General features: G+C 54.6%; 3 protein-coding genes across 10 annotated transcripts; 1 reads left to right on the top strand and 2 right to left on the bottom strand.

Annotated features, from left to right (window-relative positions):
• The first annotated feature begins 2,344 nt into the window (after positions 1 to 2,344).
• On the top strand, positions 2,345 to 10,047 carry HSP90AB1 (heat shock protein 90 alpha family class B member 1). 7 transcript variants are annotated; one of them, XM_072832847.1, is made up of 12 exons: positions 2,345 to 2,505; positions 5,094 to 5,240; positions 5,533 to 5,739; positions 5,845 to 6,004; positions 6,149 to 6,282; positions 6,407 to 6,715; positions 7,302 to 7,467; positions 7,690 to 7,880; positions 7,991 to 8,138; positions 8,262 to 8,530; positions 9,227 to 9,560; positions 9,673 to 10,047. In XM_072832847.1, exons 2-12 carry the CDS (start codon positions 5,094 to 5,096, stop codon positions 9,780 to 9,782), a joined length of 2,175 nt encoding a protein of 724 aa, XP_072688948.1. In that variant the 5' UTR covers positions 2,345 to 2,505; the 3' UTR covers positions 9,783 to 10,047. The 7 variants fall into 7 exon arrangements, with proteins under 7 accessions (XP_072688948.1, XP_072688949.1, XP_072688943.1 ...); XM_072832848.1 differs by having other exon boundaries at positions 2,450 to 2,470; XM_072832842.1 differs by lacking the exon at positions 2,345 to 2,505 and adding an exon at positions 2,893 to 3,044.
• A 248-nt stretch (positions 10,048 to 10,295) lies between these two features.
• On the bottom strand, positions 10,296 to 13,810 carry SLC35B2 (solute carrier family 35 member B2). 2 transcript variants are annotated; one of them, XM_072832851.1, is made up of 4 exons: positions 13,663 to 13,810; positions 12,920 to 13,113; positions 12,597 to 12,751; positions 10,296 to 11,854 (listed from the first exon to the last, which is right to left on the bottom strand). In XM_072832851.1, exons 1-4 carry the CDS (start codon positions 13,671 to 13,673, stop codon positions 10,916 to 10,918), a joined length of 1,299 nt encoding a protein of 432 aa, XP_072688952.1. In that variant the 5' UTR covers positions 13,674 to 13,810; the 3' UTR covers positions 10,296 to 10,915. The 2 variants fall into 2 exon arrangements, with proteins under 2 accessions (XP_072688952.1, XP_072688953.1); XM_072832852.1 differs by lacking the exon at positions 13,663 to 13,810 and adding an exon at positions 13,569 to 13,627.
• A 609-nt stretch (positions 13,811 to 14,419) lies between these two features.
• Positions 14,420 to 22,842, bottom strand: NFKBIE (NFKB inhibitor epsilon). The gene is made up of 6 exons (XM_072832839.1): positions 22,234 to 22,842; positions 19,650 to 19,752; positions 18,509 to 18,731; positions 17,149 to 17,237; positions 16,749 to 16,988; positions 14,420 to 15,525 (listed from the first exon to the last, which is right to left on the bottom strand). Exons 1-6 carry the CDS (start codon positions 22,599 to 22,601, stop codon positions 15,460 to 15,462), a joined length of 1,089 nt encoding a protein of 362 aa, XP_072688940.1. The 5' UTR covers positions 22,602 to 22,842; the 3' UTR covers positions 14,420 to 15,459.
• Positions 22,843 to 26,774: the final 3,932 nt, after the last annotated feature.

Below are 26,774 nucleotides of genomic sequence, written 5' to 3'. Positions count from 1 at the left end.
AGCAGGCTCCATGCAGGGAGCCCGACGTGGGACTCGATCCCGGGTCTCCAGGATCACGCCCCAGGCTGCATGTGGCGCTAAACCGCTGCGCCACTTGGGCTGCCCTCAAAAAGTTTTTTTTGAAGATTTTACTTACTCATTTGACAAAGAGAGAGAGCACACAAAAGCACATAAGCAGGGGGAGTGGCAGGAGGAGAGACTGGGGGGGTGGGGGTAACAGGCTCCCCACTGAGCAGAGAGCCCAACATGGGGCTAGATCCCAGGACCCCTGGGGTCGCGACCAGAGTGGAAGGCTGATGACCAACCAACTGAGCCACCCAGGTGTCCTCACAAATTCAAATTTCGTGTACTTTTCACATGCTAAAATATTATCTTTCTTTTGACTTGTTCAACAATTTAAAAAATGTATAAAACACTCTTCCCCATGAGCCTTATAAAAACAAGCGACAGACCCACCAGCTGCAGGCCAGTTTGTCAGTTCTTGCTTCATCTGGCTACCCTCCAACAACACAAGGTTGGGCTGGGTCTTTGAGACCTGGTCAGGAACAGAGTATCTTGGGAACAGTAAGCATTGCATGTGCCGCAGGGAATAGGATTCTGGAGCTCTAGGAGGTTTTTTTTTTTTTTTTTTTTTAATTTTTTAAAATTTATTTATGATAGGTACACAGTGAGAGAGAGAGAGAGGCAGAGATGCAGGCAGAGGGAGAAGCAGGCTCCATGCACCAGGAGCCCGACGTGGGATTCGATCCCAGGTCTCCAGGATCGCGCCCTGGGCCAAAGGCAGGCACTAAACTGCTGCGCCACCCAGGGATCCCTTTCTAGGAGGTTTTAAGCTGGTTTTAATAGCCTTCAGTGGCTTCCCTCACTATAAGTTCAGGTCAAGATGTCTTAGCACAGCATTCATGGCCCTCTGTGAACTCTCCCTGCAGGGCCACTTTCAATGCCTCTGCCTCTCTTGGGGCTCCCAGGCTATGGTCCTTCTGTCAGGGCTGTGCCATTCCATGCTTCTCCCTCTTCTGGGACATATACCTGTGCCAGGGACTGGCCAGCCTTGGCCCTAAGCCTGTCCCCTGCCTCAGGCTGAGCTGGGAGTCTGATATTTCTCCTGTTGCTATGGTTCACACTTGGCCTGCTGCAGCCCTCTAGGGGCTGAAACCTCCATCTTGTTTCTGCAATTCTGCATCCCAGGAACTCACTGTGGGGGGCTTAAGTGAGTGTCAGCGAGTGGGAGAGCCTTCCAGAAAAGACAGAATTTCTGTGCTAGTGCGTGATTTGAGATCTTCCCATTAGAAGACCCCGGGAGTCTCTGGTCTTAATACTGATCCACAGGAGTGATTTCTGCTGCTTTGGACTTGGGTCCTGGGAAGGGAGACAGCATTGCTACTCCATTCCTGGAGCAAGGAGCGAGGGTTGGTGCAACAGAGGCTCTGAGCTGACTGATCTCACTGAAGCCTTGCTTTCCCAGTGAGAACGGGAGACTCACTTTTACCTCTTCACAGTATCGTGAAATAGTTTGAATGCTCTTTGTGAACTAGGGAGGTTTTTAATTTTCTAGGCCCCTTCTGCCCAGAAAGAGAGAGGGTATGTTGAGGGATGACACACTTCGTTTGAGATCTTGATCAGGAACAGAGAATCCTGGAGGATTCCTGGCAACAGCACCCACAGCTCTTCCCAAACACATTAACTTCCCCAAGTCACAGATTTCTCACACACCATTAAGGAGAATAGGGGGCAGCCCGGGTGGCTCAGTGGTTTTAGCGCCGCCTTTGGCCCAGGGCATGATCCTGGGGACCCTGGATCGAGTCCCACGTCTGGCTCCCTGCATGGAGCTGCTTCTCCCTCTGCCTGTCTCTGCCTCTCTGTGTCTTCATGAGTAAATAAAAATCTTTAAAACAGGTGTGTGTGTGGGGTTGAATAAAAGAGTAAGGAGAAATATAGGAGTGGTGGCTGTGGCTGGGTGATGAGGTCTGGTGCTTGGGGAAAAGATAAGGAATTGGAAGGTCTGTTCTTCGGAATTTAACATATGAATAAGGAAATACAAAGGAAGGAAGAAGGCTGAGGAAGGACGGCGGGCGGTGGTGCCGGAGGCAGCCCCTCCCCAGGATTCCAGGGAACGACCCTGTGGGCCAGGGAGAAGTGGATGGACCCCTACAAGGTCACAGAGCAGCAAGAGGCCATTCTCTTCCGGAGGGGCCGTGGGTCCGACGGCATTCCTAGGGGAGGCCTTAGGTAGACAAGGACGGCTTCCCCTCTGGAAGGCGCGCGAAAGGGGCTGAGCCACGGCGTCCCACAGCTCTCCCGGCCGACTAACGGCTCGGGAGCGCCCGCGCCGCAGCTGGAGGGGAACGACTTCTGGCGGCCTGCAAGGGGGCCCGCTCCTCCTCCCGTCTGCCGGCCGCAGGAGCGAAGAGGGCCCAAACTGAAACCAGATGGGGAAACAGCTCCGTGTGCTCACGCAGGGAAGACGCAGGTCTCCGGGTCCCACTCACTTGGGCGGATGCACAAGTAGGGGAGGGTCCTCCTCCCCGCCCCCCGCGATGGCGAATGCGTCCCCGGGTCTCTGCGCCCCGAAGGCGGCGCCAGCACCACCGCCCCAACAGCCCCAGGCCGTGGGATCGATGGCGGGGGTGGGGGGGTCAATCTTTCCCTTTATGCTCCATCCCACTCCCGAGGGAGCGCTGGGCTCGCCGAACCGGCAGGTGGGAGATGAGGGTCCCCCCCCGCGGGCTCCCAGGTTAATAGGGGAACAGCCCGCCTCCTCCCCGGGGACCGCGGCGGCTGCGGACACCCGGCCCAGGCCGCAGAGGGCGGGGCGGCGCCTGCACGGAGGGGGCGGGGCGGGGGCGGGGCCGCCAAGGCGGGTCTGGAAACTGCTGGAAGTAATCGCAGTACCACCATTGCCGCTCCTTCCGCCGGACGCGGGCAAAGAGTCCCCCTGCCGGTGCCGGCCAGGGCCCTTCCCCCAGCCGGAGCCACACCCCGCCGCACAGCCGCGGCTTTCGCCCACTGCCCCTGGGAGGGCCGGGGCGCAAGGCCTCCCTGAGGTTAGACCCCGGATTCCGCACCGTCCCTAAGGAAAACTGCTTCCCCTTCTCGGGTTGTGGGGGTCTGGAGGGCAGATTGTAGCAAGAGTCGAACCCGGGAGCCGAGGTCGGAGCGGTTGGCCGCTTCTATCCCCGCCCTCCACCTTTATAGGTGTTCCTCCAGGCCAGGACTCGAGTGGGGAGGCGCCTGCCTCATGGTTTATAGGAAGGCCAGTGGCACCCGCACCCCTAGATCCCCCACTTATTTCATATGAAATAAGACGTTCCCAGTCTTTAGTTCTCGGAGGGAGCTCATGCCTTGCAAAAGCAGAGATGTACTTGCGTACTCTGAAGGCGGAGACCGAGACCGGCGGCCCCCCCCCGCCGCCCGCCCCATTTTGGGCCATGACGTCAAGGTGGGCGGGCAGCGGCAGGTGCGGGGCTGAGCTGCACCCTCCTTTAAGGCGGAGGGATCCGGGGGCCGGCAGCTGGTCTGTGCTCCGCCGTATATAGAGCGGCCGGGGGCGCACAGCCGCTCTCTTGAGTCACCCCCGCGCAGCCTTGGTTCGGCGTCGTAGCCGGACGCAGCCCCTGCCCGCCGTGGTCTGTAGTGCTTGCAGCTCTTCCCCTTTAAGGTAAAGTCGTAGCTATTTCCAGGTTTTCCTGCCTGGAGTGCTCTCTTGAGTTGCTCTCGTTCCTCGTTTCCTTTCTAAAGCCTGGGTTTCGTGGAGTGGGAGCGGCCTGTGGGATGGGACGACTCCTAACTGCTTTCGGGGGTGGCCGGGAGGGGGACCGCGAGCTAGACTTGCTTTCTCACCGGTGCCTGGTGGCGGGCGTCCCCGCGGGCGGCGCCTGGCGCTGGGGGAGGTGGGCCGCGGCGCGGGCTGGGGGTGGTGGGCAGCTGCACGTGGTGTCCGCGCCGGCCGGGACGCTGCCATGTTTGCCCCTCCACTTCCGGACGCGGCTACGGGGCGCCGGAGGGTCCCCGCGCGTTGTGGGTGTGCGCGCTGGACGTGACTCAGCACGGCCCGGGGCTGGCCTGCCCGTGCCGCCTGTGCCATCTGTCCCCTGGGACGCGTTTTGCAAGGGTTTTCGTTTTTTTTTTTTTTTTCTGTGACCTTCGGCGAGCAACGTTTGACGGCGGTCTCTGGCCCATAGTGCTTCCTCTCCTTCCAGATCTTTCCTGCAGTGTCGGTGTGGGGGAGGGAAGTGGAGGGGGCAAGCTCGGGAAGATTCATGGGCCCTTTCCTCCCCCGCCTCTCCGAAGAGCTGAGATTGTTCTGGAAGCTTCTGGAACCCGGCGCCCCGCCCTGGTGCCCGGATGCTGGGGCGAAGGGAGGCTGCGCGGTGGCGCCCCCTCCTCGCGTGGCCCTGGCCGACGCACGTCCGGCAGTGACGAGGGTCTGCCCAGCGGACGACGGCCACCATCTTGGTTATGTTTGGTTTGGTCCCACGCTGTAGTCACGTGTGCTGGGGTCGCGATGGAGCTTCTGCCTTAGCGGTTCTTTGTCTCAGCCGCTTGGGCGGGTATCCACCGGCCCCGGGGGTAGTCGGCCCCTGCGCTCCAGGGTGCTTGATGTGGGAGACCCCCAGCGGGAGAGCCAATTGCGAATTCCTTTTAACCCGAAATTGGTCGCCTCGGGCTACCGTTTGTCCTACCAAAAGAAATAGAGCCGTATTCAGTGCTTTTCTCTTGAAAATTATCTGGAGTCCTTTTCGTGTTCCTGGATCCGATCTGCATTTTCAACGAGGTACTCGGTGATGCGGAGTCTGTTAGGTCCCATGGACCACTTAGAGTACTTAGGCTCCAAGGTGTTTTTCCAAAACGCTTTTGACGTCGTGTGTTGTGTTAAAGAAGCTTTTAAAAATTCTTCCTGAATTGGATTTCCACTAAGGGTATAGGCTGAAATCATTGAGGGAAAAGTTTTCTAGTTTTTCAGGAATATGTCTACTATCCAGCCCAAAGCAATTTCAACTAAAAGCTGAGTCTTCGTTGTGAGTAGGGTGAAACGGAGTGTTACCTATGGGGCCACGGTGTTCTTTTGTAATTCTTGACTGTTCTTATTTTAGATGCCTGAGGAAGTGCACCATGGAGAGGAGGAGGTGGAGACTTTTGCCTTCCAGGCAGAAATTGCCCAGCTCATGTCCCTCATCATCAATACCTTCTATTCTAACAAGGAAATTTTTCTTCGAGAGTTGATCAGTAATGCTTCTGATGTGAGTGCTTTGGGCACTTTTGTTTATGGTTTTTGTTTTTAGCATTCAGGAAAACGGAAAAGGGTTTGGGATTTTACGGGGCTGCTCTTGGAGGGGGCCTAAACCTGCTCTAAAATTTTTTTGGTTTACTCTATAGGAATGAGGGAATATGGTAACTCTTACCTGCTGTGGTTCTTAAATCTCAAGTTGGGGAAATCAGAACTGGTGCTACTTGGAAGTTCAAAGGTTTTCTTCTGGATGAAGAGGTGAGCTTTAGGAAGTGGAAATGTAAAGTTGAAATTTGTATTTTTAGGCCTTGGACAAGATTCGCTATGAAAGCCTGACAGACCCTTCCAAGTTGGACAGTGGTAAAGAGCTGAAAATTGACATCATCCCTAACCCCCAGGAACGCACCCTGACTCTGGTGGACACAGGCATTGGTATGACCAAAGCTGATCTCATAAATAACTTGGGAACCATTGCCAAGTCTGGCACTAAAGCATTCATGGAGGCCCTTCAGGTATGTACTGTTTCACCTAGACAGGCACCATTCATTTTTGTGGATGTTCTTTGGTGTGTTTTTTGTTTATTTTAACTTGCGTTTGACTTTAAAACTTTCTGGTAGGCTGGTGCAGACATCTCCATGATTGGACAGTTTGGTGTTGGCTTTTATTCTGCTTATCTGGTGGCAGAGAAAGTGGTTGTTATCACAAAGCACAATGATGATGAGCAGTATGCGTGGGAGTCTTCTGCTGGGGGCTCTTTCACTGTACGTGCAGACCATGGTAAGTTGAGGTTCTTGTTTGGGTTAGAATTCTGGGAACGTCTATAATCTAGATCTTACTAAGTATGTTGTCTGTAGTTGGTTTTTTGTTATAATTCTGCTTTTAGTTTTGTGTCCTTATGTTGTCTTGACTGATGTTTCCTAGGTGAGCCCATTGGCCGGGGTACCAAAGTGATCCTCCATCTTAAAGAAGACCAAACCGAATATTTAGAGGAGAGACGTGTCAAAGAAGTGGTGAAGAAGCACTCCCAGTTCATAGGTTATCCCATCACTCTTTATGTGAGTATGTACTGGTAATCATCACGTGTATGATGTCTGCCGTTCTGGAGGATTGCATGGTCCCCAATTTTGGGTGTTCTGTATTCTGGAACTTTTTTTTTTCTTTTTTTTTTTGGTACTTCAGTTGGAGAAGGAACGAGAGAAGGAAATTAGTGATGATGAGGCAGAGGAGGAGAAAGGGGAGAAAGAGGAAGAAGATAAAGATGATGAGGAAAAACCCAAGATTGAAGATGTGGGTTCAGATGAGGAGGATGATAGTGGGAAGGACAAGAAAAAAAAGACCAAGAAGATTAAGGAAAAATACATTGATCAAGAAGAACTGAACAAGACCAAGCCCATTTGGACCAGAAACCCTGATGACATCACCCAGGAGGAATATGGAGAGTTTTACAAGAGCCTTACTAATGACTGGGAAGATCACCTGGCAGTCAAGGTGAGCCATGCGTGCTGACCCAATAGGAAGAGCAGGCAGAGGGTGTTGCCGTGGTAGACTGGTGGAATTTGTTCAACTGGTTGGTAGGCGGGAACTGAATGCCATGGAGTCCTGTCCATTCACTTACTGGGGACGCTTCCGGTAAAGAGAGACATCCTTTCCAATGACCTCACTTAATTTCTATGGCAGGTTCTTGATGGAATTGTTTTCTCATTGATCTAAGGGTTATATGTAGCTGTGCCATTGTAGGTTAATTCAGGGTAAAAGGTTAGTTTTTTGAAGATACTGTATTTGAGTAGCAACTGAAAGAGGAGAAAGAGAGCAAGAGCAGCGGGGGAGGGGGAGGACTGAGCAGGGAGCACCTGGCGGGGCTAGATCCCAGGATCACCAGGATCACGACCTGAGCCAAAGTGAGATGCTTAACTGACAGGCATCCAGGCACCCCACTTTAACAGCTGTCTTAGGGCATTTTTTCTATCCTTGGTGATTAGGGAAGATCTTTGTTGTGAACAACTTAATAATCTAATACTACTGGGAGTAAACACTTCTTAAAATATGTTACTGGTTTATTTTGAATTTTTTGCAGCACTTCTCTGTAGAAGGTCAGCTGGAATTCAGGGCATTGCTGTTCATCCCTCGTCGGGCTCCTTTTGACCTCTTTGAGAACAAGAAGAAAAAGAACAATATCAAACTGTATGTCCGCCGTGTGTTTATCATGGACAGCTGTGATGAATTGATACCAGAGTATCTCAGTGAGTATTCTCTTGGCCTCATGTAGTTAGTTGGGTAAGTCCTGTGAAGTTTCCTCAGCATTCTCAAAGACTTGAGGTCTTTTCATTTTCTAAAAAGGAAGGAAAAAAGTCTTCATTGTAGCTAACATGGCTAGTAAAGGTTCAGTGAGAAAATGGGTCCTATTAAATTTACATAATCTTGCATAGTTCATTTTTAACTGTTTTCTTCCTGGTCGATTACAGACTTCATCCGTGGTGTGGTTGACTCCGAGGACCTGCCCCTGAACATCTCCCGAGAAATGCTCCAGCAGAGCAAAATCTTGAAGGTCATTCGCAAAAATATTGTGAAGAAGTGCCTTGAGCTCTTCTCTGAATTGGCAGAAGACAAGGAGAACTATAAGAAATTCTATGAGGCATTCTCTAAAAACCTAAAGGTACAGAAGCAACAGATTATTATTGAATATTCATGGTGGAGGATTTTTTTTAATTCACGTAGAAGGTAATGTTATTTAGAAGTAAAATTGTTTTTTTCTTACCCTGGAAGCTTGGAATCCATGAAGATTCCACTAACCGGCGCCGCCTTTCTGAGCTGCTGCGTTACCACACTTCCCAATCTGGAGATGAGATGACTTCTCTTTCAGAGTATGTGTCCCGTATGAAGGAGACTCAGAAATCCATCTATTACATCACTGGTGCGTTGGAGCTTGGGTCTGATCAAAGGCTCTCAGGGTGAAAGGGAGGGAGGACATTTGGGAATCTCTGGGAACTGGCAGGAGGCGACATTCTGACCCGAGTCACACTCCATAACCCTACAGGTGAGAGCAAAGAGCAGGTTGCCAACTCCGCTTTTGTGGAGCGAGTGCGGAAACGGGGCTTCGAGGTAGTGTATATGACAGAGCCTATCGACGAGTACTGCGTGCAACAGCTCAAGGAGTTTGATGGGAAGAGTCTGGTCTCAGTTACCAAGGAGGGCCTGGAGTTGCCTGAGGATGAAGAGGAGAAGAAGAAAATGGAGGAGAGCAAGGCCAAGTTCGAGAATCTCTGCAAACTCATGAAGGAAATCTTGGATAAGAAGGTTGAAAAGGTGAGCAACTCTGGGAGTAGGGCATGTGTCTTGTAAACAAGTGCTCTCAGAATCTTGTGGCATTACACAATTAGATTTATTTTTAAAGATTGTATTTATTTATTCATGAGAGACACACAGGCAGAGAGAGAAGCCGTCTCCATGCAGGGATCTCGTTGTGGGACTCAACCCCAGGACTCTCCAGGATCATGCCCTGGGCTGAAGGCAGGCACTAAACTGCTGAGCCACCCAGGGATCCCAGATTTTTTAAGATTTCAATCATTTATGAGAGAGGCAGAGACCTGGAGAGGCAGGTTCTCTGCAGGGACTCTGATGCAGGACCAGGACCACGCCTTGAGCTGAAGGCTGATGCTCAGATCCTGAGCCACCTAGGCATCTCTAGCTTTGAGTTTTTGAGTAGAACTTATATAACATATAGGGATCCCTGGGTGGCACAGCGGTTTGGCGCCTGCCTTTGGCCCAGCGCGCGATCCTGGAGATCCGGGATCGAATCCCACGTCAGGCTCCCGGTACATGGAGCCTGCTTCTCCCTCTGCCTGTGTCTCTGCCCTCCCCCCCCCCCCCGTGACTATCATAAATAAATAAAAAAAATGTAAAAAAAAGAATTAAAAAAAATAGAACTTAACATATAGTCATTTTGGCCTGGAAATGATAATCTGATGCACCATCAATGGGAGTTTCTGTAATTGTCTACAGGTGACCATCTCTAACAGGCTGGTATCTTCACCCTGCTGCATCGTGACTAGCACTTATGGCTGGACTGCCAACATGGAGCGGATCATGAAAGCCCAGGCACTCCGGGACAACTCTACAATGGGCTATATGATGGCCAAAAAGCATCTGGAGATCAACCCTGACCACCCCATTGTGGAGACGCTGCGGCAGAAGGCAGAGGCAGATAAGAACGACAAGGCTGTCAAGGACCTGGTGGTGCTACTGTTTGAAACAGCTCTACTCTCCTCCGGCTTCTCACTGGAGGATCCCCAGACTCACTCCAACCGCATTTACCGCATGATCAAGCTAGGCCTGGGTGGGTGCCAGTTACCAGAGTGTGCCAAGGAACTGGGGAGTTGGTCTCATGGGGGACAAAGATGATTTACTGGTATTTGGATCAAAGTTCACAGGCCTTTTTTACTTTCTAGGCATCGATGAAGATGAAGTGGCAGCGGAGGAACCCAGTGCTGCTGTTCCTGATGAGATCCCTCCACTTGAGGGTGATGAGGATGCCTCTCGCATGGAAGAAGTCGATTAATTTCTCCTTGCAGACCTTGTGCCCTCTGTATAGTGTCCCCATGGCTCCCCAGCAGCCCTGAGTGGCCCCGGTTCACCTGGTTCCCTCTGCTGATGTCTAGTGGATTTTTTTTTTTCTCCTCCTGTCTTTGTTAGAGGCAGGACAGAAGGGCCTTAAGCCCTAGCCCTCATGACATTTGACAAGGGGTTTGGATGTGTATTGTGGTGTTTGTTTATTTTGTTCTGAGATTAAAGTATGCAAAATAAAGAAGATACGGTTTTATACAGTTATGCTCTCCCTTGTAAAGTGGATCTCCTGCTGCTTTTTGAGTTTCCTTAGCTTTTCTATCCCAAGCTTTACCTGGTCATTCTTCAGGTACATTGAAAACTAAGGTCACCCTATAGCCACTTAGCACTTTTCAAGTCACCCAACATTGCTTCTAAAGGGTAGTCTCAGACCAGCATGTGTAACACCATACCCTTTATATCCGTCCCCTTCCTAAAGCATACACTTCAGTCAACCAAAACACCGGACTTTAAAGCCCATTGCAGCAGTTTAATTTAATAAAATAAAATTATAAGAGCAAAAAGTTACATTTCCAAGGTACCAAAACCTGCAACTGGCTCTTTGAGCAGAACCTAGGGATCCAGGAGCAGAGGGTGGTATCACTGGGCAGGGTTCTCCCATCCCCCTCCTCCAGCACAGCACCCGCTTTCACGGACTCCTGGGAAAGCAGCACTTGGAGCCTACAACACTTGTGCTTTTCTCACCAGAGTAAGAACTGTAGGTCTCTGGGAGTCTGCAAGGGTGGGCTGTTCAGGGTAGGGGACAAGCACTGGTGAGGTGTTGGAGCCCATAGGGCAAGACTTCAGGGAATTTGAGGGGGTGGAGGCTTTGGAAGGTCCCTCTGTCTTCTCAGCATCCCTCCACACTGAGGAGGACGGTCCTCTACCCTTGGGCTCAGAAGAATCCCTACTAGAGAACGGGGGACTTAAGGCAAAGGAGAAGGCTGCCTCTTGGACTCAACCCCAACCTGCAGAGCTGATTGTGATACTGAGAAAAAAACTGCCCTTGAGCGGACCGCCTCAGAAGTTTACAGTAAGAGAGGAAAATCGTAAGGTGAGGGTCCTCTTCCGTGTCACCCCTCAGGCCCTTCAAACTTTTTGCACAGGGGACTCCACAGGCACAGCCTTCTTTCCCCGTTGCTTTAGACGGCCCCGGGCATAGACTCTGAGCAGGAGGGCTGCAAAGACCACAGCCACCCCCAGGCCCCCCACCACAGTGACAGTGTGGCCATAGAGAAGGCAGGAGAGGAGGATGGCAAAGGCCTGGCGGAGGGTCATGATGATGGTGAAGACGGCAGCCCCAAACTGCCCTATGGTGTAGAAGATGAAGAGCTGGCCACACGCAGAGCAGATAGAGAGCAGCAGGGCATGTGCAGCAAATTCACTGTGTCGCCCCATGAAGCGGGTCCCCTCCAGGAGGGCCCCCTGCTCTAGCAGCGAGCCCACGGTGAAGAGGCAGGAGAATAAGTTGACCCCGAACATCATCTGCACCGAAGACATCTTATAGGCAAACAGGGCATCCTGCCAGTTTGAGGTGAAGCTGTCAAAGGCAATATAGCCTGCCAGGAGGATGAGGCCTGACAGCGTGGTGGCTGGGGAGCTGCGGGGCTCTGGTCCACTGGACAGCAGAAACATGCTGACCCCAATGGAGATGAGGCCAGCCGTCAGGTATTCCCAGTGTTCGTAGCTGCGCCGCGACACCAGCTTTCCCATGAGCATGACTGGGATCACCTTAGAGGCCTTGGCCAGCACCTGGGTGGGGAAGCTGACGAACTTGAGGGCTTCGTACTGACACCAGCTGCTAAGCACGTTTGACAGGCTGGCAAAGGAGTACCGGTACATGGGCGCCCCGTGGCGGGGCTGCTTGCAGAGGACGCAGTAGAGGCCAGCTACGATCAGCGCCAGCACTCGGTTCATTAGCACCAGGAACTGTGAGTCTGTGAAGCGCTCACCTGGCGATGTAGCAGTAGCCCCATAGCTGCGGGTCATCACTCTTTCCTGCAGCACTCCCCAGGTCAGATAAGACACCTAGGTAGGGGAGGAGGAGGACAGGAGAGAAGATGAGCAAGAGAAGAAAAACGTGGACAAAAAAAGGATCGTGACAACCTCCCTCTTCCTCAAATGTCTAAACGATTTAAAGGATGGCATATATATTTGCTCCCTCTAGTAACTAGGAGTTTCTTCTCCCCTCCCAAACCTGCATTTACCTGGTTTGACACATTCAAGCATGTGTCAAACACTTAAAACGACAAAAGCTTTAGGACTGTCCAGATCCTGTTCACCCCACCTGAGGGTATGTTAAAGCTGGCACCATCCCAGGTATCTTCCTGTCTATTCTCAATCAATTCAGGGAGTAGAAAAATGGGACACCTGTTAGCATGTGCAGAACTAGTAGTGCCCACCCCAAAGTGCCAAGAGCTCAGCATCTTAGCTCCTGCTCATATGTCGTGTGGGGAGGGGGGAAGGCTGGACGGCTTCCTTAAACTTTGATTAGAGGGTTAACAGTATATGAGACACATCATTGCAGGGGAAAGTGTAGTAACAGCACAGAAGACGTAACAGAAAAGAGGGTAAGAAAGAGGCAAAAACAAGACAGCAATTCCTCCACCCACTTCTCAGAAGATGATGGTACCGCGTGCCCCTGGGAGGAGGGGGGCCACACTAGCTAGCAAACTGTTGGGGCTGGTGGGGTGAAAACTGGTTCTACACAGTCCCTTGGTCCACCAGGACCCAACCCAGGGAGAGAAGCGAAGCCCACCTGCCTACCTACCTGGAGCCCCGCAGCACAGAAGAGCAGCTTCAGGGCTTGCCAAGTGGGAGTGGTCTCCGCAGGCTCAGACCGCGAAGTCAGAGGGACCTCGTCAGAGGCCTTGGGCTCATTGCCAAACACACAAGTTTTCACCAGGGGGAAGCAGAGACCCCTGCCTAAAAAAAGCACACAAGGTCAAGATCTTCTCTCCTCCCCAGCACCTCCCCGTCAGGCCTTCAGGCCTCGCTCCCTCCCTCCCTCTCCAAGCTACCTCCCTCTTTGGAGCGCTGGCCAGCACTCAAAAAACGGACCTGGCGCACTGACCCCACCCTTTCTGGACATACCTGTCTCCAGGTAGTTCTTCCGCCTGAAGTACTGCACCATCAGGTAGCCGGGGACCATAAAGCTGGCATAGCCAGCAGCGTTCACCAAAAAGCGGAAGAACCACAGCTGCGTCCATGACTCTGGAAGGGCTTCGGGGGTCTCGCCCCCTGCCCCCAGGGAGGGGAGCGCAGCCAGCACCACCACTGCCCACCACCTGCGGGGACAGCGGACGTCAGGGTCAGGGTCAGTGTCGGGTCCGGGTCCGGGTCCGGGTCCAGCTCCTCAGGCGCTCGGCCCTCCGGAGGGGAGTGCTGGAGAAGGGCCCAGAGTCTCCCCGCCCCCCTCAGCTGCAGCCCGGCCGGACAAAGAGCCTCTCTCTCTCCTGGGGGGCGGGGGAGGCCGGCGCGGGCCGCGGGGCTCCCTCCCTCCTCCCGGGGCCGCCCCGCCCCTGTGACCACACAGGTTCCCTCTGTTCCCTCCAGCGCTCGCCGGCCGCCCGGGCCACAGGCGGCGCCCCCTCCTCGCGCCCCGCCCTCCAGGGTCCGGGAGGCCCCGGCGCCCGAGTCCTCCGCCCCGACGCCCCCGGACCCCGGCGGCAGCACGCGCCCGCCCCGCGCCCCGCGCCCCGCGCCCGCCCCGCGCCCCGCTCCGGCCGCCGGGCAGCCCGACCCCGGCCCCTCCGGCGCGGCCCCTCCGGCCGGCAGCGGCAGTCACGTGGCCCGGGGCCCGGTCACGTGGGCCCGCCGCTCCCCTAGCCCCCCACCTGGCGTCCATGGTCCGGGCCGCGTGGGGCGGAGGGGGCCGGGGAATGCGGTCCCCGGGCCGCGCGCTCCCTCCGCTCCCGACGCCGCCTCCAGCAGCGGCCAGTGAGCGAGCGGCTGGCGGAAGTGCCGCGCTCTTCCCGCCTCCCTCCCCGCGGCCGCCCCTCCGCCCCCCGCCGCGACCACGCAGCGCCCCGGGCCGCCGGCGGCCCACAGCGCCCCCGTGCGGCCCGGAGGGAGGCGCGGCGCGGGAGCCGACAGCCGGGCTGCCCCGGGCGGGGGGCGGGGGGAGGCGGGGCGCCCGTCCCCTTCGCCCTCAGCCCTCGCCGCCGACCCGGGAGGTGCCCCCTGTCATCTCAGGACGGGGACAGATTCTGCGTCCCACTCCCTCGCGCTACCTTTGCCGGTCTCTGCCAGGAAGATCCCTCCTTCCGTTCTTGGCTGGGCTGCAAGGCTGCCCCCCAACAAGCCCGGACCTTGGAGGCGCTGCACGACCTGGCTCTTCCACGCCGCCCACTCACGCAGCCTCTGCGGGGTCGCACTGGCCCGCCCTGAGGTCCTCCCATTCAGCAGGGGCCTTCGCCCTGAACGCCCTCCCCCTCCCCGCGTCCCCGTCCCCGTCCCCGTCCCCGTCCCCGTCCCGCTCTCCTCCGGTCCAGGCGCAGATCTCACCTCCCAGAGCTCCCTTGACTACCCAAAGAAAGGCCCCCAGCGCCTCGGCTTCTCCTCACTTGGCTTTTCCTTCACAGCATCCACCGCAACACGTAATTACATATTTATTTGGGTGCTTATGATTTTAATTGCTGTCTCACTCACTAGACTGGAAGATCCAAGTGGCCAGAGACTGTGTTGGTCTATTCCCCCTTCCACGTACTGACCATATTCATCTAACAGGGACTTCAAATACGTGTGGAATGAAAGGAAAAATATACAGAACCGTAGCTCCTTTGTGTTACTAGCCTTCTCTCCAAGCTCCTCCAGGGCAGTGAGGAGCACCGCCCTACTCCCCAGGGGTCTTCTCATTTCACCTATTTATCCTTCGGTTTTCACAGAAAGGCCAAGGGTTTGTGCTAGACAGAGAGGCCTGAGGACTCTTAGCTCTTCCCCCTCCCCACACACACAACACACACCTAGCAAGGTCCTACCCTGCTCAGGTGGCAATTTCCTTTTCCTTGCCTCTACCATCAAGTCACAAAGCAGCCCTATCTAAAAATCCCCAATGCACACAGGCATGCACATGCGCAAAACAACTCTGGGGGAGGGGGGGGTACATTTTCAAGGTCTCTGCTGTTTTAGTGTCATGTTATTGAAACTTCCCCTTCCCCAAAGGCTCAGTTCAGGGCCTTCTGTGTGAAGTCTTTAAACAACAATGTTTACAAGTCCTCAACAGCAGTGAGATGGAACCCATCAGGGTCCTCTTGCTGATTTGTTTCTCTCCTCACTCCAGAGAGTCCATGTTTTACTACTGGTTGGCAGTGTCAGGCTGACCCAACCTGGGTAGAAACAAGAGCCCCTGCCATCTTCTAGAAGCAGACAGGCTTCGCCCAGGATACCTGGGGCTCTGGGAGTCTTCAAGGATCTCCATCCACCAAGGAAGGTCTTCCTTCCAGACTGGCCTTCTCTCACTTGTGATCACTCCTCTTAGCTCAGGACTGTGCAGGGCCCCAGGCTGTGGCCTCAGCAGTCCCCGGGATGCCAGGAGGGCACACTGTCTGGGCCCCATACACAGCAGCTATGGCCCCAACTTCCACATGGGAAGAGATGGAGTCTCCTCCGGGGCCCCAGACTCTGCCCTGGCTTCAGTCGGCACACAGCAGTGGCTTCCCAGAGATCTTCAGGTCATCAAAGGGCAAAAGAGCAAAGGGCTGAGGAAGAGAATGGAGAGAAGCAAGATCAGGGCTCATGGGAAAAAGGCAGCAGTGGGGGAAGGGAGCTGGGGAGACAGATGGGCCTTTCCTCTCCACTGAATGACGGTTTATTGGGAAACAAATCTTCCTACTAATACCCCAAATAGTGGCCCCTCTGAGCTAGGGAGAGGCCTGAAGCCTCAGGCAAGCCCTCACTCTCTAAGATAATGTCAGAATATCAGAGCTAACGAGGCCCCCAGAGGTAATCTAGCCCATGTTTTTTTTTTTGGGGGGGGGGATTTATGAAACATTTTGAATATTATTTTAGGTGGGCCCTAGGCCCAATATGAGGCTTGAACTCATGACCCTGAGATCAAGAATCACTTGCTCTACTGATTGAGACAGCCGGGCGCCCCTGAATACTGTTTTACATTGAACACTTTAGATTTTTTTTTTTTTTAATACTCATGAGAGACACACAGAGAGAGGCAGAGACACAGGCAGAGGGAGAAGCAGGCTCCATGCAGGGAGCCTGATGTGGGACTCGATCCTGGGTCTCCAGGATCACGCCCTGGGCTGAAGGCAGGTGCTAAACTGCTGAGCCACCTGGGCTGCCCTACATTGAACACTTTAAAATGGGAAAGACCATACAGGAAATCTAGGTTCCATCTCTCTTTAAAATTTCCAAGACCTGTGACACCTGGCTGGCTTGGTGGTTGAGCATCTGCCTTTGGCTTAGGTCATGAACTTGGGGTTCTTGGGATTGAGTCCCGTGTAGGGCTTCCCACAGAGAGCCTGCTTCTCCCTCTGCCTATGTCTCTGCCTCTCTATGTCTCTCATGAATAAATAAAATCTTTAAAAAATATATTCCAAGACCTGTTAGTACTAGGCCCACATTCCTCCTCTGCAACTATCTGCTGAAGCCAAGTAGAGTGACCCTTGGGCATAGACTCTGATTTCCTGCAGGCCCCTAGGTCTTACACCTAGCCTGCCTCGCTGATCCACTGTAGCTGCAGGGCGCCTGTCAGAGCCCAAGTTTGAGCTCCTTGGTCTTGACTGACTAAGAAGACAGGCTGGGGGAGAGGCAGAGGCTTGCCCAAGGTCCCACAACTGGTGAGTGGCTGAGTCACAGATTAAACCCGGGGATCCCAACCCCTCGGCCCTCTCAGCTGTTAACAGCTGTTAACCCTCTGCTGTGGGTCCAGGGTCCCAGAGAGCAGAGCTGAGCCTGTGCCTCTTACGTCCTCAGCCAGGTCCTGGGGAGTCTCGTCCTCCACGTTCCGCAGCAGGGAGTCGGCGCCTGCCTCACACAGAGTGGATGAGATGCTGCTGAGGCCCCGACCTGCCGCAAGGTGCAGGGGTGTGCACCCATTGAGCATGCGGGCGTCTACGCGGGCACCAGCCTGGAGCAGGAACTGCACCAGCCCCCGCTCCTGGGTCTCCACAGCTAGGTGCAGCGCTGTCTTTCCACTCGTACCCTCCTGGAGGGGAATAAGAGTGTCAGCCTTGTCAGCCAAGGGCCTCTAGAGGAATCATGCTTGCCTGGGGCTCTGGATAGGAGGGTGGAGTGCCACCACTCCTGACTGCTGGGCACGCCCCCCTCCCTGGGGCTGGGGCAGGTGGTGGGACAGGCCCCCTCACCTGCGTATCAATGTCAGCTCCGTAATGAAGCAGTAGCTCCATGAGTGGTCGGTTTCTCTGCAGGGTGGCGATGTGGAGACAGGCCAGACCTGGGATGGGGTGAGGTGGGTGTTGCTAATCTGCATAGACCAACCCTCTCACCCCCTCCTTCAGGGACCTCCCTACCCCTCAGCCCCAAGGGACTGACTGCCCACTCAGTGCCTCTGATCACAGGACTGTTAAAACACAAACCTAAAAAACCCCCTCAAAAGTCTGAGGGGAAAGGAACTCAAAGTTTCCACCTTTTCAGAGTCATGTTATTGAAACTTTCATGCTTCAGGGGTTAGGTTGCCCAGTGACACCCCACATACACACACCCTCCCCCAACACACATACCCCTCCCCCATTGTCTCTCCCCCTCCCCCCACCTCTCTCAAACTCCACCTGCCTTCAAACCCTGTCCAAAAAGCCACTTGCTTCAGAGCTCTCCAGGATCCCCAGGCCCCAGGCCCCTCCCTAGGGGCCACCTCCTGCCCTGTGCTCCCCTAGCCTTTCTTCTATCTCCTTTCTGGCGTAGACCTCCCTCTGCCTACACAACTAGATTCAAAGTGATATCCTTCATCTCCTTCAAGTCTCTGCTCAAACGTCCCTGCTTCTTGAGGGTTTCCCTGGCCATTCTCTTTCAAAATCACACCCACGCCCACGTCCTTCAAGTTCTAGTTCTCACTCTGCTCTACTTTTCCTGCAGCACTTACTGCTTGTTAACCTACTAAGGAACTCACTGCTTAGATTTATTGTTGGCCTCAATTATCCTCTGTTTTGTTCACAGATGCAAGTCCAGCTCCTGGAATAATGTCTGGCACATAGAAGGCCCTCAGTACATTTTTGTTACATGAATTAATGAGTTCATCTAATCTCTGTTACATTCGATATCTCTTTTTTTAAAGAGATTTTATTTATTTATTTATTTGACAGAGATAGAACCAGAGAGCACAAGCAGAGGGGATGGCAGAGGGAGAGGGAGGAGGAGACTCCCCACTGTGCAGAGAGCCTGATGCAAGGCTCCATCCCAGGACCCTGGGATCATGACCTGAGCCAAAGATAGACACTTAACAGACTGAGCCACCCAGGCGCCCCTACACTAAATATTTCAAGGGGAAGGTTTAGCTCTCTGTTTTGCACATGGTAGCTCTTAGTAAATTGTAAATCAAATTCATTCATTCATTCATTCATTCATTCATTCAGCAAAGATGTACTGAGTACCCATGTGCTTAGAACAGGAGGTACACTGATGGACACGCTGTGAGCCTCCTTTTCCTGAGAGTGGAGTCCATCTCCTGCCGCTTCTCATCCCACGAACCCTGAGGCAGGCTGCCCATACCTTGCCAGTTTTGCAGCTGGAGGTCCAGGGAGTGAGGTGGTCCTCGGCCTGGCTCTGGCCGCCCCTCCAGCAGGCAGCGGGCACAGGCCAGGTGCTGGCGCTGACAGGCCACATGCAGTGCTGTGTCACCATGTCGATCCTGTAGCACCCGACTGGCCCCCTTTAGCACTAGGGCCTGAACCGCACCAGGCTGGTCCAGATGTACAGCTAGATGGAGTGCTGTCTGTAGGCACAAAGGATCACAGGGCTATTGTAGCACACTCCTACATCTGGGGACATGTTAGGGCAGACCCAGGAATTACCAGCTGCTGGTACCTTCCCTGAGGGCAGCTTATAAAGGCTATGGCCCTGGGCTTCCACAGAAATGCTACCAAACCCTTCCCTCTGTCACCACCCACCGAGCTCTTGGGACCCCTAGTTCTGGAGGCAGGCTGAGCCAAGTGGGTCCCTGCTCTCTTGCAGATCTCCTTAGCCCCTGGAGTAAGGACAGATGGGGGCGGGGCCTACCCTCTCACCATCTGGGAAGATCTCTGTTATCCCCAGGGGCCAGGTGACAAGGAAGGGTTGGAGGGAGGAAAGACAGAGGTACCAGGCAGCCTCCACCTGGCATACTTTTTTTTTTTTTAATTTTTATTTATTTATGATAGTCACACAGAGAGAGAGAGAGAGAAGCAGAGACACAGGCAGAGGGAGAAGCAGGCTCCATGTACTGGGAGCCCGACGTGGGATTCGATCCCGGGTCTCCAGGATTGCACCCCGGGCCAAAGGCAGGTGCTAAACCGCTGTGCCACCCAGGGATCCCGCATACTCCTTTTTTAAGGCTCCAGGAAGATGCCACCTCCTGTATTAGGCCTTCCCTGGCTGTTCCCCACAGACACCAGATCCCACAGCAGCTGGTATGTGTCTCTATCACCACTTTTGTCACCATGCTATGTAATTAGTTTGACATGAGTCCCCTAGCCCAGGCTCAAGCACCTTGTGGGCAGAGACTGTGTCTTACTCATGTCTGCATCATTGGCTTCTATCCCCATGTCTGGCATATGGTTTCCTGAGTGTGAAGCCTATGTATGCTTGTGTGGCTGCTGGGAACGGCAGGTACAGGTATCTGGGCATAGCCCACTCTCTCCATCTACCCACCCACCTGGTAAAGGTTGTTCTGAATGTCCAGGACCTCCTGGGGCAGCAGAGCCAGGCAACAGAGCAGCACAGCTGGGGCCTCGTGAATCACTGCCAGGTGGACCAGCCTGGGAGGGGGACACAGCAAGAACAGGGGTTAGTGTTAGGGCTCAGGCCCTAGATAGTGAGCTAGGCTTCTGGGATTAGAAGGAAGAACACATCAATGTCTCAGAAGCCAGCCGTGGGCTAGGTGTAGGAAGTGAGAGTCTGAGCCAGGAAGTGAGGGTTGGTGAGGGAAGCCAGGATCCGGGGGCTGGGAGCTCCAAGTTCCCATCTCTGGCGTTCAGGAGGGCCTTAGCCCAGTGGCAGCGTGGGCCAGGTGCTGATGGGACTCGGTCCTTCCTGTTCGGCCCGCCCACACCCCTCTCTCCCTCTGGCCCCAGGGCCCTGCCAGGCTGGCTGCAGCTCAAAGCCAAACTGAAAGCTGCCGGGGTAGCACAGGGGTGGTTTCCGGGGCTGAGCTCCCCACCTCCGCCAACCTCGACAAGGAGGACTGAGAGGGGAGGCGTGGGATCACCCCGACTCCCAGCAACTCAATGTTACACATTCCAGGGGAGAGAAAAGAGAAGCTCTTGGAAGTGGAGCAAGGAGACAGCGAGGCATCCTGTCCTGCTGCCCATCCCAGAGGAATCAGAAAGGCCACTCTTCACACAGAAGGGACTGGGTGGGGCCTGACCAGAGGCCCTCTGCTCTGCATATGCTTCCAAGGGGAGGTCTGTGGTGTGCAGAAAATGTGTGTCTGTTGGGGGCCAAAGAGCCTTCACCTCTTGCTAGGGTGGGAGGGGGCAGCTGGGAGGGGAAGTTCCAGTCCTGGGGTTTCCCCACATCAGGTGGGGAAAATGAAAGCCAGAGCTAGAAGGTGGAGGCCAGGACAGCTGCCTTGGGGCATTTACTGCCCTGAAGGGGTAGTTTGGGTAAAGGCCTCTCTGGGCCCTGGAGGGGGCTGCTCAGGCCAGAGGAGGGTAAGGCTTGGTGGCAGGAGAGGCCCAGGAGAGAGTGGCGGAGGGAGGGAGGGCGGAGGAACCGCTCTGGAAATCCCCTCGGCCAGGGCCTGTTCTGTAGGTCACATTCCTGCAGCCACCTCCCTCTCTCCCTGTCTCCCCTCCTCCCACTTCCTCTTTCCACTTCCAGAAGGCCAGACACCTCTGAGGGAAGAGAGTGCCCCCTCCTCTCTTGGGACCTCCTGGGAAGTCCTGCCACCTCTTCTCCACCTCCCCCTGCCTCCTCTAAACACACCTGTCTCTAACTAGGTAAAGGCTGCAGCTGAGAGGCTGACAAAGGACAGCAGGGTCAGAAGTCTCCAATCCCTAGGCCAAAGGTCAGTCATAGGTATCCACATGGAGCGCCCCCCCCCCGCCCCCCCCCCCCCCGCCCCATCTTGATTCTGTGCCTGAGGGCTGGTGATCTGGGCAGGTTACAAAAAGGCCTGGGGTCATTCCTGTCCCACCCACTGGGTCCACTGGCTATCTTTGTCAAAGGCTACCCAGGATTAGGACCTTCCCATCTCCAAAAAGCAGGTCAGGACAGATAACTCCAGCCTCCTCTACTCTCCCCACCCCTATTCGTTCCAGGATCCCTGATCTGGGACCCCAGCCCGCCCCACTCTGTTTCTCACCCCCAAATCCCAGCCACCTCCTCACCTGACACTGTTTCTTCTCCCTAAGGGGCAAATCTTCAAATGGCCAGTCCCTTCTACACAAAGTGCTTCTCTTACTTAAATTGCCTGTCCCCGCCCCCACCCCCACAGCCGCCAGGCCCAATCCCCACCAAACTTCACCTGGGCCCAAGAGAGGGAGGGTAAAATAAGGGAATCAGACAGGACAGTGAGGGGGACTTGGGGGATTCAGGAGGTGGAGGGTGTCGGTAAAGCTGACTCTAGCCCTCACTTCCCCTTTCAGAGCAGAGAAGGAAGTAAGCTGGGCAGCCAGCCGCCTGTCTGTCTGTCTGCTGGGGCAAGAGTGCCCCAGCCTGGCTCACCCCCTCTTCCTCACAGCTAGCCTCAGCTCTGCACCCTGGCAGCACCCTCATCCTAAGCTTCCTGACCCCCCCCCCCCCCCCACTCCTGCACTGGCAACCTGTAACTGGCACCTTTTGTTTCTTGACACAGGGTATTCTGAGGTCAGGGGCTGGGAATCCCAGATATTGAGCAAACAAAGATGCCTTCTCCCCCAGCAAGAAAAAAAAAAAAAAAAAAAACCTGGACTGGTCAGGGGACTTTTCCCTTCCAAGGGGCGGGTTACTGGGAGGTTTCCAAGCTGCTGGCTGGGGTTCCAGGTGTCTGGTAAGGGCCCTGTCAGCTGTGCCCAGCTCCCAAAGGGAGGGCAGAGAGATGATGCCAGGGCCTCCGGTCCGGGGCTGGCCAGAGCTCAAGAGCGGGCTGGGAGTGAAGCCTGGAGTTTGGAGGAGAGAGTGGGGACTGCCCCTTCCAGCGACCGTGTCGTGAGGGATCCGCACAGAGTGGGCCCCCGGCCTGCTGAGGATCCCGCAGGCCAGGGCTGAGCACTGATCGGAAGGGGTCCCCGCACAGCCTCGACAGACCCCATACTCACGTGTCTCCATCCTCGGAGATGTAGGTGAGCGCTTCCAGCTGCTGAGGGCTCAGCGCCCCCGCGGCCGGGAGCGGCGAGCGCGGGGCCGCGTCCTCGGCCTCCGGGCCCCCCAGCAAGGGCAGGGGCTCGGTGAGCGACGAGGAGCCGTAGGTGGAGTCGGTCCGCTCCGCGTCCGTGTCCTCCTTCTCGCGTGGCCCCTCGGCTGTTCCCGGAGGATGGGTCCAGGGCTGGGGGCCGCCGCCATCCGAGGGCCTGGAGGCTGGGGCCGGGGTGGGCTCGGGCAGGGAGCGCAGAGAGCGCAGGGACTCGATGCCCGAATCATACTGGCTCTCGTCTGTCTCGTCCGGCCCCTTCCGCGCCTCCGACATGCCAGGGGTGCTGGCCCGCGGGGGCTGGGGCCGAGCGGGATCCGGCTCCGGGCTCCGGGCTCCGGGCTCCGGGCTCCGCCGCGCCGCCTTTCCGGGTTGCAGGTCCGCCTCGCAGAGCTGGCGCCCGGCCCGGGGTGGCCTCCTGCCCGGACTGCGGGGGCCCGAGGGGTCGGCGGGCGGCGCGGGCGAGGCTCGCAGCGCCGGCGGCTTCCACGGCAGCGGCTACTCCGGCCGCCGCACTGCCCAGTCGGACCCGCTCCCTCGCCCCGCCCCGGCCCCGCCCCGGCCCCGCCCCCGGCAGGCGCTTCCGGGCCGAGGCCCCGCCCCCCGGAATCCCCCTTGCCCCGCCCTCCGCGTTGGCTTCCACTCCGGGGTTACCCGGTCCTGAGTCACTCGTGCGTTAATTTACCCATTCATCCATCCATCCATTTGTCCGACCACCCGCCATCCATCTATTCATTCATATTTCCCCCTTCTTCCTTCTTCAAGTCCATGCATTTTCTTTCTTTCCTTCCCTTCATTTCTTCATTCATTTTTTCCCATTCATTCACTCATTCATTCATTTGTTTTTAAAGGAATATTTATTAATCGTCTGCACAGGCTGCATACCACGCAGGGAGAGCATGTAGGTGATGGGATGGCAAAGCTCTGCTTCCTATCGCCTACCCATTTTTCTCAATTTCTGTGGTTTTCTCATCTATCCGTGCCCAGGAGTTTGGGTAGGGAAAGGGGATACCTATTACCCGTAAACGGGCAGTTCTCCCTTTGGGTCCTGGATAGAGGGTCTCCTGGGTCAACTTCCTAAATCACATAGAACTGGGTGTGAGAATTTTTTTTTTTAAGATTTATTTATTCATTCATGAAAGAGAGAGAGAGAGAGAGGCAGAGACATAGGCAGAGAGAGAAGCAGGCTCCTCGTAGGGAGACTGATGCGGGACTCCATCTCAGATCCCAGGATCACGACCTGAGCCCAAGACAGGTGCCCGACCGTTGGGCCACCCAGGCGTCCCTTGGTTTTGTTTTTTGAAAGTGAGTTTTCTCAGGCAAGCTCTTGTCTTAAAAAAAAAAAAAAAAAAAAAAAAAGCAGAGTGGTCATGTTTTTATTATCTAAAAAAAGCAGGGTGGTCATTCTTCACGAGGATGAAACACTGGTTCCAGGCGGTTACAACATCTGGTTACCCCTAGTGATCAGGGAAGTTTAGTTCCTCATGGTGGGGCCAGGATGGGGAGGCCCCAGACATCCTGGGTCATGCTCTGCTGAGGTCCTCACCACAGCCACAGCCACAATGCCAGCACATCTTTCCTCTTTCCCTGTCCCTCCTTTCCTTGGGCCTAAAGGGCCTACGGAGGTTATAGGCAAGCTCCTCCCCCATGGTGAGCTCCAACCCCATGCCCCATGACTCATCCCCTACTCCAAGTGCCATCAACCCAGGGGCAGCTATGACCTTAGAAGAATCATCCCCAATCATCTCTGGAAAGGAAGAAAACTGGAGTGAGTGTAGACAGCTACTAACCAGCTTTCCTACTACCTTCTTCTATGCAACCTCATTTATTCATCCATCTATTCATTCATTTGACAAACATGTATGGGGAGTTTCCTATATGCCTGACATTGGTCTTTCTGCTGGAAGCAAAACTGAGTATCATAGTAACAGTAGTAACCAACAACCCCTAACCCTACCCACACTTAAAAATGTCCCCTGGTCCCAGCCTTCAAAAATCTCCCTGTCAATTACAATACAGAGTGCTTGTGCTAAGACAGGAGTGAGAACAGGGTGGTGTGGGGCACACCTTGGGGTCGACTACCCAGTGGGGTGAGGGAAAGGGAAGAGGACTGGGGGGAGAAGAGAGGTACGTAGTGTGTGTGCTTGGTGGGGTGAATGAAGAGAGAAGAGTGGTGGGTACACAGGAGGAGATGCCCCACTGCTCTCCAGCCCCGTGGAGAATCAGAGTGGAGAGGATATGTTGAGCATGAGGCGGTGAAAAACCATGAGGGGAAAGCCCAAGGAAATTGAGGCATCTCCTTCCCTTGAGGTCAGTGTGATTTCAGACATTTGCAACTTCCTCCCCTGACATGTTCCTCTCTCATCCTCAAAGGCTAGAGCAAAAATACAGTCAGAAACTCCAGACCAGACTACTTGGGCTTTCATCTGGCACTATCACATCCCCATCTTAAAGTCTGGAAGCTGAAATCCAGAGAGGTGAGTTGAATTGCCCAAGATCAAATAGAAAGAGCCAAGTTCTCCTGTCCCTAATCCAAAACTTTGAAAAACACGTTCACTGAAACTTCATTTCTTTTATGAAGGCCTAAGGAGTTGGGGCATCTGAAACCACTGCAAAGACACAAGAACTTGGACAGATGCAGACAGAGGCTGAATTTGGGGAAAAAGCTATCCCAATTCAGTCCTACCTCTGGCTCTGAACTCTAACAGGTGTGTAGCAGCCCCTTTTCTGGCCACATGAGGTCAGCATTGAGTCACTCACCGCTTCCAGCACCTTGCCTGCAGTCCTACTGGAAGCCTTCCTGGGGACACTTCAGAATGAGGAGAGGGACCATTAGGAAAGATGACACGGGGACTCTGACTCAGGCCTCACCGTGGCCAGGGCCTTGACTTTGCTCCTTAGCCCCTCCAGTCCTCTCTCCGCTGTTATATTTTGGTTCCATTTGTAGTACCCCCACTCCCAGATTCCACCCACCCCAGTTAGGCTCATCTTCAGGAAACAGGCCCGGTTGCCATGGTGACCAGCTGGTCAGCTGGCTCCTTCCTCCCCCCTCCCTTCACCCCTCTTTCCTCTGAGCTTCCAAGGAAGGGTTCTGTGTGAATGGAGAAGTGTGTGGGTGGGTGGGTGGCGGGGGGAGTTTGTCAGGGGTCTTTTATCTCTTGGAAGCTCTGGGGCTGGCCAAAGGAGTTGGGCCCAGCTCTCCTCCAAAGCCCCCTGAGGTGGATGGGGACAAGGAGTGAGATTACAACTAAATGTGGAGCGTGAGCCTCCTATCTGGGTTAGGAAAGGGCAAGGCTAGGAACTCTGCACTCTTGTCTGTGGTGAGGGCTGAACTAGGTGGACCTCGCTGAGTGAGACCAGAAGAGGGGTTGGAGTTAGATGTGAGGTAGGACTTCCCATAAAGCCTGGATAGGAGACACTGGAGTGAGCCACCAAGTGAGATTCCTCCTCTGCCAAGGGAATGAGGGAGAGGCCAGCCTCTTCAGGACCACACCCTTCCTCTGTTTGGGAGGATTTACCGATGGACTGGTGGTGGAGGATCATGCAGGCTGGAATAGTTCTGAAGCACCTTGCCTGCAAAGAGAAGACTAGAAGCAAGACCAGGAGTGAGTGTGTATGGGATGGGGGTGGGGGGGCAGAGGCAGTGGCTATTCAGCCTCAGGTGAGGGGCAGGACCATCCCATCAGCTGCGTGCTCTTGTCCCCTGTCCCAAAGACCAGATTATCCAAAGTTTCCTTTAAACTAACTTCCTGCCCACAAATAACCCCACGGCCTTTGGAATGGGAAAGATCTGGATTCTAGGACTAGCTCTGTGAGTACTAGCAGGTGACCTTGAGTAAGTCACTCAACCTCCCTCTACTTTGGTTCCTTGTGGGTAAATGGGAAAGCAGTTATATGTGTTGAAGACTCTAATGTAGCACACGGCAGGGTAGGATTCCATAGTGACTGTGCACACACAGATTGAATACACATAGCCTTTATACTGTTTTATGCTAATGATTGGTACCCCTCCCCATGAAACTTTGTGGTCTTTTAGGGTAGAATATTGTATGTTTCATTTCTGAATAGGGTATACACTAGGTACCTAATACCTGTTTATTGAAAGGATACATCCGGGAGTGAATGAAGGAATAAATGTGTCTTCTTTCAGCCTGTCCCAGGCAGTACATAGGGAAAAGCAGTGTGGGTGGATGGTAGCAAGGGGTAGGCTAACTTGCAGTCACTCCGCTTGGCCTGGGGTCTATGATTTTTGCCTCCTACACCCACAGAAGGTGGTCAGAGCCTTAGAGATTCTCCAGGCAACTTCCTCACTGCACAGAGCCTTAGAGATGCAGTCAACTCCTTCAATGCACAGATGAGAAGCTAAGGCTTAGAGAGGGGAAAGCACTTGCCCAAGGTCACACAACCTCTTAATGGCAGAGCCAGGATTAAGAATTAGAACTCAGGCCT

The sequence above is a fragment of the Canis lupus genome, chromosome 7, assembly GCF_048164855.1.
Source record: "Canis lupus baileyi chromosome 7, mCanLup2.hap1, whole genome shotgun sequence".
Classification (NCBI taxonomy): domain Eukaryota; kingdom Metazoa; phylum Chordata; class Mammalia; order Carnivora; family Canidae; genus Canis; species Canis lupus.
Note: the sequence above shows the minus strand (reverse complement) of the source record. Positions and strands in the feature narration are given on the sequence as shown.

Excerpts from the sequence above, each read along its gene's own strand:
- HSP90AB1 (XM_072832847.1), top strand. The coding sequence starts at position 5,094 with ATGCCTGAGGAAGTGCACCATGGAGAGGAGGAGGTGGAGACTTTTGCC. Across the intron at positions 7,881-7,990 it reads CATTCTCTAAAAACCTAAAG|CTTGGAATCCATGAAGATTC; the intron begins GTACAGAAGCAA and ends TTACCCTGGAAG. Across the intron at positions 8,139-8,261 it reads ATCCATCTATTACATCACTG|GTGAGAGCAAAGAGCAGGTT; the intron begins GTGCGTTGGAGC and ends ATAACCCTACAG.
- SLC35B2 (XM_072832851.1), bottom strand. Across the intron at positions 12,752-12,919 it reads GAAGAACTACCTGGAGACAG|GCAGGGGTCTCTGCTTCCCC; the intron begins GTATGTCCAGAA and ends TGCTTTTTTTAG. Across the intron at positions 11,855-12,596 it reads TCTGTGCTGCGGGGCTCCAG|GTGTCTTATCTGACCTGGGG; the intron begins GTAGGTAGGCAG and ends TCCCCTACCTAG.
- NFKBIE (XM_072832839.1), bottom strand. The coding sequence starts at position 22,601 with ATGTCGGAGGCGCGGAAGGGGCCGGACGAGACAGACGAGAGCCAGTAT. Across the intron at positions 17,238-18,508 it reads CCAGCTGCAAAACTGGCAAG|GTCTGGCCTGTCTCCACATC; the intron begins GTATGGGCAGCC and ends ACCCCATCCCAG. Across the intron at positions 15,526-16,748 it reads CCCAGGACCTGGCTGAGGAC|CCCTTTGCTCTTTTGCCCTT; the intron begins GTAAGAGGCACA and ends TCTCTTCCTCAG.